General features: G+C 44.8%; 1 protein-coding gene across 1 annotated transcript in view; it reads left to right on the forward strand.

Annotated features, from left to right (window-relative positions):
- LOC144770932 (uncharacterized) overlaps nucleotides 1–10,192 on the forward strand; it is a 160,153-nt gene extending 149,961 nt beyond the window's left edge. Inside the window, exon 8 of the mRNA XM_078655764.1 lies at nucleotides 1,632–10,192. Coding sequence (XP_078511890.1) covers nucleotides 1,632–2,302 — 671 coding nt within the window. The 3' untranslated portion in view covers nucleotides 2,303–10,192. The remainder of the gene's footprint in view (nucleotides 1–1,631) is intronic.
- The last annotated feature ends 2,381 nt before the right edge of the window (nucleotides 10,193–12,573 follow it).

Raw genomic sequence — 12,573 nt, forward strand, 5'->3', positions numbered from 1 at the left:
TGCAAATCCCTTTCTCTTTGTGTGTTCTTATCATGAGTCTTTTCCCCTTTAAAAAAAAAAAAAGTTTTGCATTGATTGAGAATAATTTGAGATACTTTGTCGCTTTTGTATTAAATACACAGAACACAGTAATGCATTACCCAACAGAACCAATGGTTATCTATATCATTTTACCATAGGTAATCTGCATCTACAGGGCTAGTGTGAATGGGGCACAGTTCATCTTACTTCAGACATGTGCCTCTCAGAGACCAATGGGTCTAGGACCGAGTCAGTTCCATATGAAACTAGTTTCTCAGAAAGCCGATCAGACTTGGGCAGAGTCAGTCACGATGTCAGTCAAATACATTTGTGGAAGGGTCTCAGACACAGGATCTTCTGCTAAACTTGAGTCTGTATGTCTCCGTTCTCTTGTTTCTGAGCCAAAATAGCTTTATGTGGAAAATCGTTTTGCCACTCAACTTTAAAACGGCTACTGTGCCTCCTACAAAGGAATCTACTTTAACAATGTCTTCCTCTTTTACTGAACATAATTTATATCTATTCATGGTAAAATGGAAGGCGCACTCGTCGTAATCAAACACAGGGGCGTTGAGTCCATAGAAAAAAGTTTTCTTTATTTCGGTAATCTTTTACCAAGATTGAAAAACAACCAACGCGTTTCGTTCCATTTTGGAACTTCGTCAGGGCTGTAATAAACCTAATAAAACACAAATATAAGATCAACTGTACAAAACATTCAAAGACCAATACATAACAACAAAGAAATCAATAAGTGCAGGATAGAAGAAAAGGCCCATATTGGATTACACACAAAAAAAAATTCAAGCTTTTAGAAATACGACATGCACATACATACACATAAATATATACATAGGTACCACATCCTTAAGAACATGACTAAAAACATTACATTGTGTATTTATATATAAAATTCTTCAGAAAAGCTACAGTACATTCATTATAAACCTTACTAAGACTTTTGTGGTGCAAATCACCATAGTCCCTAAATTCGCTCCTACCACTCACTAGAGTAGAAAGAAGTCCTGGAGAGAGGGGAAGGGAAGGAGAAGAGCAGGAGAGAAGTGAGTCAAGGAAAAAGATAAACGGTGAAATACCCAAAAGCACTACGATCTAAGTCACATGGAAAAACTTTAGAGAATGTACGCAGAATTCGCTCCTACCACTCACTAGAGTAGAAAGAAGTCCTGGAGAGAGGGGAAGGGAAGGAGAAGAGCAGGAGAGAAGTGAGTCAAGGAAAAAGATAAGCGGTGAAATACCCAAAAGCACTACGATCTAAGTCACTTGAAAAAACTTTAGAGAATGTACGCAGAATTCGCTCCTACCACTCTAGTGAGTGGTAGGAGCGAATTTAGGGACTATGGTGATTTGCACTACAAAAGTCCTTAGTAAAGTTTACGAGTGCGCCTTCCATTTTTCCATGAACATTTTGTCCAAAGTTGCACCTTGGAACTCCAGGTGTGGGAAGTGTGTCGCACCAATTTTGAAAATTAATTCTGGTACTTGTGTATTGGTTGTGCTAGACACTGGTCGGTCGTTCTGTCCGTTTGCTTCTAATTTATAATTTATATCTACCTGAGCTAATGAATTATCGTTTTTCAATTCCCCAGGTAACAAAAGCATAAGAAGACAGAGGCAAGTTGCAGAGTTCATACATCGGCCAAAATTGAAAGTCCCCAAGAGATATTTTTCTAGGAATACCAATGTTGAGGTGCTGCAGGACTCTCCCGAACAAGTAAACTCTAGAAGTATGTTGCAGTCAGAAGATTACTGGGAGCAAATGGAGGAGGAAACTTCCAAAATTGGCTTTAATAATTCCAAGCTGAAAGTCGGACTATCCCAGACAAATAATGAATGCCAGAGCAATCTGAACAATTCTCCCTTTTTGAAGGGTCTTCCAAATATGCAGAAAGCTCAAAGGATATACAGATGTTCCGAACCGGATGAAAGTTTTAGTCACAAGGAAAAGCTTACCCAACTAAAGGGAGAACGTTCCAAAGTTGGCCGATATGCATGTAGTGCTTGTCCGAAAACATACTTTTACAAAGCTAATCTTCTTGTGCATTTTAGATCACATTCAGGTGAAAAACCGTGCTCGTGTACTTGCTGTGGTAAAAGGTTTAGTCGGCAGGATAATCTGAAAAGACATATGAAAAGGCATACTGGCGAAAGACCGTATATATGTGGTGTATGTGGGAAACACTATACTTGGAAAGAAAGTTTTAAGCAGCATCAACAAACACATATTGAAGGGGATCCCAGCTCAAGCCAAACACTGTGAACGTGAAACAATATGGATGGTAGGAAATGGCTGGATTGCTTTGAATTTACAGTTACAGCACATACTACTGATGTATTTGTGATTTAGGAGGACAGCAAGAGAGGGTCTAACAGATTAGATCACAGAGACATATGGGAGAACCAAAAACACACATTAGCAAACTGCTAGGTCTCCAATATTGTTTTTTTGTAATGTCTTTATTGGGATTTAGGAATAACAACAGTACAACCGTGCCCCCAAAGGGGGAACGCTGGAAATATAAGGAGAAAGAGAGGACATAGACAGAGGGAGGGGGGAGCTTGGTCAGAACAAGTCAGTGACCATCAATGCATTTTTGCACTACACTTCCACATTCAATATACACTGTATCAGGTCAAACAACATTTTCCCACATAAAGAGAATCTTGTGTAGGAGATATCAGACCACCAGGCTAGGGAACATATAAACCGGAATGTAGCGTAGTAGGCGCCAGGGGCTTCAGTCTAGGCATGGTATGGAGTATATGTATGATTCAGGAACCAGAGGGTGTGGAGCTGTGCCGGGGTACAGTGTCCTCCGCAGACACAGGGGAAGGGACCTTTTGTCACATAAAAGTTGGAAATATTCCCAAATGTCTGGAAGGCGAGCGCGTAGTGGCATTCGTTTCCAAAAGAGGGACAGCTGTGCTTGGCAGTATGTTACATCCTGCAACCAAGTATCTCCAGTGTGGAGGGTTTCCTTCCCCAATGCATGGCAACCCGGCGTTTAGCCAGTATAAAAAGCATGGCAGTAAGACGGCGGTCGCCGGCAGGTGCGTCCCAGCACTCAAAGCCCAAGAGGTCCACAAGAGGGTATTGTGGCAGGCAGATACCTGTTATTGTATGATTAGTGGTAAAGACCACAGACCAGAATGTCACCACGTGCAGGGGCTCCCAGGCGAGTTGTAGGAAGGAAACCAGTGGCACTGCGCACCCGAGACAGCAATTGTTGAGGATCAGGCCCATGTGGTGAAGTTATGCAGGTGTGCGGTACAATCCGTGTAAGAATTTGAAGTGGATGAGCCACAGTTTATAATTTGGAGAGAGGAACGCCCTCTGTTTGCAGCAATAGGGCCATTGAACATCAGTGTTACGAGGGTCAGTGTAAACTTCAGAAGTCAAGCATGCAGTCGGCACTTGCACAGGTGCCGTATCTTACATGATGGATTAAATGTGTGTAATCAACCTGTGCAGTGAATTGAAATATATTTGTACTTGTAAAGCGCACTTATACCCAAACTGGGGTTTCCTGGTGTTGTACGCATACCGCTGTGGAACCCTTCCTGGCTTTTCCCTGTGAAATGTCCACTCCTAGGCACCCCCAAGGTGCAGCCAGGCATCCCAGCGCTGTTGGGGCCGTTGTGGAGATTAAGCAAGCTATTGCCCAGAGTTGCAGAGTGGGACCCATGATTAGAATAGGCACCGAGGCGAGAATTATCAGGTCCGAGGAAATTGAGCCCAAGACCCGCCGAGGCGGGAATTGAACCCTGGTCCCGGGTCAGACCTCTGCATCAAGGTCTGCCGCTCTAACCATTGAGCCACACTTCTCCAGGGCTTTGTGAGTATGTTTTCCAGGGCAGAGAGCAAATGGGTGGAATTTGGGAATGTATCATGCAGCGGACGGCAATTGGCCCTAAGTTGGTAGAGAAGGCGTTTGAGCGCAGTGCGATGCGACCCACGTTTGCCCTCAAATGGGGGTATGAAATGGTTCTTTCGATAAAGATCAGAGAAGAATACAAGTTCATGCTCGCGCACCCTTGCCCTGGTGCCCCCATCGTATAGGGGCAGCACAAGGGTGTTACGGCCTATGCGTATAGAAGGAGTGTATAGATGGGGAATCCTTGCGCATCTTCTTGAGCTGGCCCAAGCCCAGGACACACACTCCACGGTGTCAATCCCTGTTAGTGGGAGCTCATAGGGAAGGTAGAGGGCTGTGGTCAGTGGGCATGGTGCCTCAGTGGCCGTGTGGGGTTGATAAAGGATTGGATAGCACCAGAAATGTATGTATTGTGCTTGGCCATGTAGTGCGTTAAAAGTCATGTCAGGCCATTGGGCTTAGTTGCGCCATATAAATTGCTTTTAATAATAATAAGGTGCACCCTGGCCCCCTTGAGCGAACGGCAATGTAAGGGTTTCCCAGGAGATCCTGGGTTGTTTCCCGGCCCAGGTCAGGGTCACCAGGTTGGATCTCAAGCACCATAAGAAGTGAATTGTTATGGGTAGGGGCACATTCAGAAAGAGATGCAAAAACGTATGGAGAATCACCATTTTGGTGATTGCTATTCGTCCGGCCATAGATAGCGGCAGGCAAGACCAGATCAGAACCCTACTCTCCAGCCACTCCATTGCACAGCCAATCTTGGACCTCCAGAGCTCGTCTGGGTCACGACTGAGCCAAACCCCCAAATAGCAGACCTGGTCCGTTAACCATTGGAGTGGGTATTCTGAGGAAAAGGAGTGGGTGCAGGCAGTAAGAGAAAAAAGTATGGATTTGGACCAGTTAACCTGGATGCCAGAGTTATCGGCAAGGCTTCGGATATCATGCCATTTATTTGAATATGAGCAGTAAGTAGTGAATAATGGATTTGTATTTGACAAAGGAAACGAGGGCCTATACCCAGGCAGGCCACCAATGGAAAAAGGTATGGCCATTCTAACAAATCGAATACGTTAGTGGCATCGAGAAGTGCAGAACTTGCACCGAGTTGGGGATCCAGGTCTCCAATATTATTCCCAGCAGGTGTTCCTGAAGTAGATATAGTGCTACAATTACCACTGTCGCTGGATTCATAAGAAACAGACCAGGTTGACATCATTGAATAATCTACGAAGGCTACCATGACGATGATGTTCACTGTATGCCGCCAGAAGGACAGATCCCAACAAGAAACTGATGAAAACTTGTAGACAGGCCACTGGAAATATGCAGCAAGTTAGGACTACATTATATGGTTCTATCAGGTGAATTCTGCTGAATTGAAAAGTGCTTATGTGAGATGGAAGTACATTACTCGTGACAACTTCTGCATTCTGCACAATTATATCAATATCAAATTATTACAACACATTGATATTAGATAGAAATGCATTAGAAAGCACAGATGTTTAATTCAAAGGAACATCTGTGTAAATGCAAGTGGTACAGCGCCATCCATAATGTTATTTCACAAAGTTAATGGATTTGTTTCACATTGATATACAGTGACATTTATACAGGGCCATCGTCAGCAGGTCCTCTCCGCCTCTCAGAGCAGATTAGTTTGTGTGCACTTAGCAGACCCCAAGCCTACATGTACACGCCTCTTGTAAAGAGAGGTCTTCCTACCCAGCTCTTGGAGCGGAGTCTTGGGTTTCTTCATTCGCAGCGGTGTGGGTTACTGAAAGCATCCCTTGGCCAGTTCCTGACCAGAAATAGCCCTTCTGTAAAATATTTAGATTGCGAGTTTCTCACTGAATCGCACCTCAGGAGCGGGGAGTTCAGATTACCTTCAAAACATTAGTCATCCTTTTGCAAACGCAAATTTTGAGAAACCTGCTAATGAGAACATTATGATGCAAAACAAGTTCTAACCAATGTAGCACAAGTTTAAATTATTAAGAAAATCATTGTTTGTATCTGGAAAATGGTAACAGTGGTACAATTTCATTTGTATTCAACTCAGGGTAAACATAACTTCATATCACAACTTTTTCTGCATGTTTTTGAGTTTGAGATTGTGCTGGGATTGAATCCTTCTACAATTCGCTTTTAAAAAGAATGAATCCTTTTCTCCACCTTGTTGTAAATGTGTCTACATAGATTTAATGCTGTTTTACTTTGCACCTTCACACCCCATAAGGGATATTCACACAATGTGTGTCATCCAGAAACTGTCTCGCTTGCGTGGTGGAGGCAACTCGGGGTGGCGGTATCTTCTGCTGGGTGGTTTGAGCCACAGTCATCTTTTGCACCCAGAGTTTGGTGTTTTTTCATCTGTTTGAGTTAGAACCATGGTGTGCCATCAGCAGATGATTCGGATTGCACTGTAAGTGCTTAGTTATGGCGCGTATGCGGCACACAGAATATTATCTTTAAAGTTCTCCTACTCACTTGTAAGCAAGGCATGAAAAACACATTGAAATCACCATTCAAGAATGAAAGTCTAAACCTTAAGGCAGATGGAAAATGAGTCAGAATACTTTAGGAACAGATACACAAGAAGTTGCTTCTTAGTGAACTGATATTGCTGTGTGATAAAATGTCACTGCCTAGCAACATGTATCCCACCCAGATAAACCAAATATATTTGATGCAGGGAAATATTTTTAGTATCTGAGCAAAGGAACAACTGCATCTCTGTTCATGAGGCAGAAACAGAAGAAGCAGCTCATGAGAAAGGGAATCCAGAGGGTATGAGCAGCCATTTATAGCACCGAAGTGCACATGAAAGGTTCAAGTCACCATAAACCACAGATTTAATATGGAAAACCAGGAGTAATCAAGGGTTAGACAAAAAAGAGAACAAGGGAGGTTGAGCTAGCCAGGCACCAGCACTCAGGCCAGTGGAGTGTGGCATCCTCACACTCAGAGGCGAGCAAGACTGGAGAAGAGCAGGAGTGGGAGACAGGAGTGGGGTACAAGCAAGACTGGCGACGAGCCAGAGTAGGAGACGAGCAGGAGTGGGAGACGAGCAAGACTGGCGACGAGCCAGAGTGGGAGACGAGCAGGACTGCTGAAGCACAAGACTGGCGACGAGCCAGAGTGGGAGACGAGCAAGACTGGCGACGAGCCAGAGTGGGAGACGAGCAGGACTGCTGAAGCACAAGACTGGCGACGAGCCAGAGTGGGAGACGAGCAAGACTGGCGACGAGCCAGAGTGGGAGACGAGCAGGAGTGGGGTACAAGCAAGACTGGCGACGAGCCAGAGTAGGAGACGAGCAGGAGTGGGAGACGAGCAAGACTGGCGACGAGCCAGAGTGGGAGACGAGCAGGACTGCTGAAGCACAAGACTGGCGACGAGCCAGAGTGGGAGACGAGCAAGACTGGCGACGAGCCAGAGTGGGAGACGAGCAGGAGTGGGGTACAAGCAAGACTGGCGACGAGCCAGAGTAGGAGACGAGCAGGAGTGGGAGACGAGCAAGACTGGCGGCGAGCCAGAGTGGGAGACGAGCAGGACTGCTGAAGCACAAGACTGGCGACGAGCCAGAGTGGGAGACGAGCAAGACTGGCGACGAGCCAGAGTGGGAGACGAGCAGGACTGCTGAAGAGCAAGACTGGCGACGAGCCAGAGTGGGAGACGAGCAGGAGTGGGAGACGAGCAAGACTGGCGACGAGCCAGAGTAGGAGACTGTAGTGTGTACACACATAACTTGGAGCCTGTTTGTGTGTTATTAAATGTAAGCTTTATTCCGCGACTCCCCTGAGCAGGTTGACCTCCCTGCTCAGCTCCAACGCCACTTCTTCCTTGAAACACATCGCCAGTGTTCTACATTCCTTTACAGAATACTGGATCCACTCACATTAATACACGAGCCAGTCTTGTAATGGTTAAAACATATGTCCTCACTTACAATAACATTTACAATGGATAAAATATTACCAACAACAAAACTACCAAGCGACTGTACAAAATACTATACCCACAAACTTAAGGTAAAATATACAGATGCTTAACCTGAACCCACACATTCTTTGTACTTCTTCAGAAATTGTATTTCTCGTTTCTTTCTGCCACAGTCTTGATCCTCCATGTCAGATGAACTTCCTTTTTCTCTTATACCACTCTCAAGTATTTTGCTCACAATCGCTCCAGCATCCCTTCCTTCCCAACCATTGTCTTCACACAAATCACTTACTTGTACCAACCTGCTCTTCAATCAGGGGTTTTGGGGGGGGCACTTATTCCATCATGATCCATCCTGCAATTCTACATAACTCCTCCCTACTCTCTTGACCACCTTGGGTTCCAAAAATACAGATCTTCCTCGCAATTTAATTCTGACCTTTTGACCATACACCACATCAAGCTCCTTAGCTCTGGTCCACTCCTCAAAATACTTTTTATACAAGATTAGCTTTTCACTAACCTTCTGCGATGCCTTCTCATCAACCTCAATACCTCTTGCTTGTAACCAAAAGAAACAGTCAGTTTCGGTTTCCTCTTTCTCAGTAGTTCTAACAGAGATAAACCTATGGTACAGTGTATACTAGTTCTGTACGCCCATAACGATTTGTGTACATGACTGATAACATTTCTCCCATTTGCCACTGCCAATTGAATGCTTTCCTTCACAATTCTATTGACCCTTTCAACAAGGCCATTGGCCCTGGGATTCTATACTGCTGTTCTGCAATGATGAATATTCCTGTGAGATAAATAAGTTTCCGCATTCTGGGAACAGAATTGTGAACCATTGTCTGATGTCATTTCTTCTGGATAACCTTATCTAATGAATAGTTTCTCCATGGATTGAATTACATTTTTACTTGTGTAACTTCACTCATGAATTCAGTCTCAAACCACTTTGAATAATAGTCTACCATGGCTACTACAAACCTGTTGTGATGTCCTATAATGTCAAAAGGGCCCATTATATTTATGGCATCCTTCAACCAGGGACCAGCTGGATAACTAACAGGTTGAAGCAGTTGTGTGTTAGTTTTCACAATGTTGTCACTCCTTCCACATAGAGTACATTCTTTAAATACTTCCTCCACATCCTTGTCCATCCCTGGCCACCAGAACAATTCTCTCAACCTACTCTTTGTCTTTCCCAGATGTCCCTGGTGGCCACCATCTACAATTCTTTTCCTCAATGCCATGGGAGGACTGAGTTTGCCACCTTTCCTGACAACCCATTCATCTACATTCAATTCATCTTTAACGTGTGCATACCCTTTCATGTCCATAACATCAGACCAGCCTTCCTTAACACACTTGGCCAGCATTGCCAATTCTGTATCTTCCTTAACCGCATCCAACCATTCTTTCAATTCTTCATCAAAACGTTCTAAATCTGTAACTCAAATCAAATTCTTGCAAGTCATCCCCAGAAAATCTGCCTGCCTCCGTCACAACTTTGTTCCTAGATAGAGCATCAGCTAAAACATTTTTTGATCCCGGAACAAATTGCATCATAAAATTAAATTCTTCCAGATTGCCCAACCATCTTGCAATTCTAGATGACAATATGCCTGGACCCATTGTTGGAAAAATTTGGATCAACGGCTTATGATCTGTTTTGACCACAAAAGGTATGCCCCATAAATAAGTTCTAAAGTGTCTTGCAGCCCAAAAAACAGCTAATGCTTCTCTTTCGATCACTGAGTAGCGTTGTTCCGTTTCAGATAATGTGCAAGAAGCATAAGCTACAATCTCTTCACCTTCCTGAATTTGTGTAAGAACTGCTCCTATCCTATATGCACTTGCATCAGTGGAAAACAGAGTCTTGCAGGACATATCAAAACTACTTAAACGAGGTGCATTTGCTAATTCCAATTTCAAATTCCTTACGACAACCTTCGCACCACTCAAATTTGGAAGATTTCTTGAGTAAATTCCTCATTGACTTAATCTTGTCAGAAAAATGTTCTATAAATTTGGCATACAATTCAATTACACATCATCCTTGTTGCTAGGTGCCATACTTTTAACAATACTATCTACCAGTTTATCATGAGGTCTTACCCCATTGACGTCATTAGTATGTCCTAAATAAGTCGCACTATTGACCTTAATTTAGCATTTTTAGGTCTCGCCTGTCGATGCGCATGTGCATCGAGCTTGCGAGACTATGGGGGCTTAACCACTCTTTAACTAACTTGCAAGGAATCGTGGCGATTCCTTGCAGTGCCCGTGACTTTTAAGCTCAATGCGCATGTGCTTAGAGCTTAAAAGCGCGTGCACATCTCACAGCCTCCGCCCCCTCCTCTCCTGCCCGCCGTGTCGCATTTCTCCTCCCCCCACCCCTTCTCTCTCGTCCAGCCGTCGTGTTTATTTATTGTTTTACCCGCTCCGCCCCCTCCCCTGCCCGCCGTGTCGCATCGTCATGGCAGCTTTGAAAGTAGGGGCAGAAGAGCGCCACTCTCTCTCCCAGCACACCTCCCCCTCCAGCATCCACTCCCCCCTTATCTCTCTGTGCCCGCCCCCACCACTCCTAATGAGCTGCTTGTTTTCATTTGCAGTACACCATGTGCGCATTTACTTTCATAACGGTGGCTCACCGTTTTAACTTGTTTTAATTTCCCAATCTGACCAAAAGGTTTGCCGATGCCTGACGTGCTACTGACCTCTCCACAGCCATGCCTACCTAATGGAGTACATGCTTGAATATATGTATATAGCCAGGCAAATATAAAGTACAACAAAAAAAACATTTGTCGCATTTCTTCTCCCCCCTCCCCTGCCTTCCCTCCGTCTCTCTTTTTTTTTTTTACCCAAAACATTTGTCGCATTTCTCCTCCCCCCCTTCTCTGCCTTCCCTCTGTCCTTCAGTTGCTTCATGCCTTTGCTTGACCTCTTTTCCTTCATTCTTTTCGTAACCTCTACTCCTACTCCGCCTTTCAGCATCCTTTCATCCCCTTCCTCCTCCCCCTCACTTCAGCCCTCCCTTCTCGTTTCCTCTCTCTTCTAAACACGTCATTCGTCCCTGCCTTCAATATCCTCTCTTCTTTCCCTCATCCGACCCCCTCCATGTCCATATTTACCCTTGCCCCCTTCCCTCCCTGCCCCTCCCCATCACTGTTGGCCACACCATTGAATTGAATTAATTCCGCCATGCTGTTCGCAACGGGCCCACCCCTGCAGCAGGCATTGCTTGAAATCAAAGGCGCTTGGAGGTCTCCACGGGGTTCTCTTTGTTTTCCGCCCAGGCGCTGCTTTGATCCGTGGCTGATTATTATGAGAACCCGGAGGGGCTCCTGGCCCCCAGCGTTAAGGGCTCCTCGCCTGCAATCGGATACTTTTAGAGTCTGCCCTTTAGTTTTCACAACAAAGCAAAGACAACCCTGAAAATGTCCATGAAGTATAAAACATCTTAATGTAAATTGTCCGGCAAATTCCCACTGAACACCACCACATCCACCATCACCACCACATCCACCACCACATCCACCGCATCCACCACCACCACCGCATCCACCACAACCACATCCACCGCATCCACCACCGCATCCACCACCACATCCACCACCACATCCACCACCACATCCAACATCACCACCACATCCACCCCCACATCCACCACCACATCCACCATCACCTCCACATCCACCATGACATCCACCGCCACATCCACCACCCCATCCACCACCACCACATCCACCACCACCACTGCATCCACCACCACATCCACCGCCACCACATCCACCGCATCCACCACCGCATCCACCACATCCACCATCACCTCCACATCCACCATGACATCCACCACCACATCCACCACATGCACCACCACCACATCCACCACCACATCCACCGCATCCACCACCACCACCGCATCCACCACCACATCCACCATCACCTCCACATCCACCATGACATCCACCGCCACATCCACCACCACCACATCCACCACATGCACCACCACCGCATCCACCACCACATCCACCACCACATCCACCACACCCACCACCACCACATCCACCACCACCACATCCACCACCAGGTGCAAATGCAATGTTCTTGGATTTTCGTCACAATAAAATACACTGAACATAATCTTCACAAAATTAATTTACAAACGTTTAAGCTATTGCCATTATAAATTACAATAAATGTTATTTAAGTATTAATTATTTACAAAATTAAAAGCCATTGTTATTTGCAATATCAATACATCTAAGTCACGTAAAGACAACACACATTGCATTACAAATGCTATAGGTGTCACATTTGCGAAAGTTCAAACTATTGACATTGTAACTGACAAAGCTATTACTTTTGCTATTTTCAAAACCAACACATAAATAAAAAAAGTGTCATTTACAATACCAATTGCTCAAACTTTCCTAATGCGAGACCTATTGCATTTCCAATGCTTGTTCTGCTTTCACTGTGAGACCACTGCTTTGCAATTTTTCCAAAACATTCTTAAATTTATCGTCATGATCTTTCTCATCCTTCCCACATATCAATTTGTCATCCAGAAAATAACATACTCCCTTCATGTTCCCAAACATTTTTTGTATTAACCTCTGAAACGCTGAGGCCGCAGAGACTAACCCTAACGGCATACGCTTAAAACTAAATGCCCTAAAAGGTGTGACAAAAAAT

This window comes from Lissotriton helveticus, chromosome 7, assembly GCF_964261635.1.
Source record: "Lissotriton helveticus chromosome 7, aLisHel1.1, whole genome shotgun sequence".
Lineage (NCBI taxonomy): Eukaryota > Metazoa > Chordata > Amphibia > Caudata > Salamandridae > Lissotriton > Lissotriton helveticus.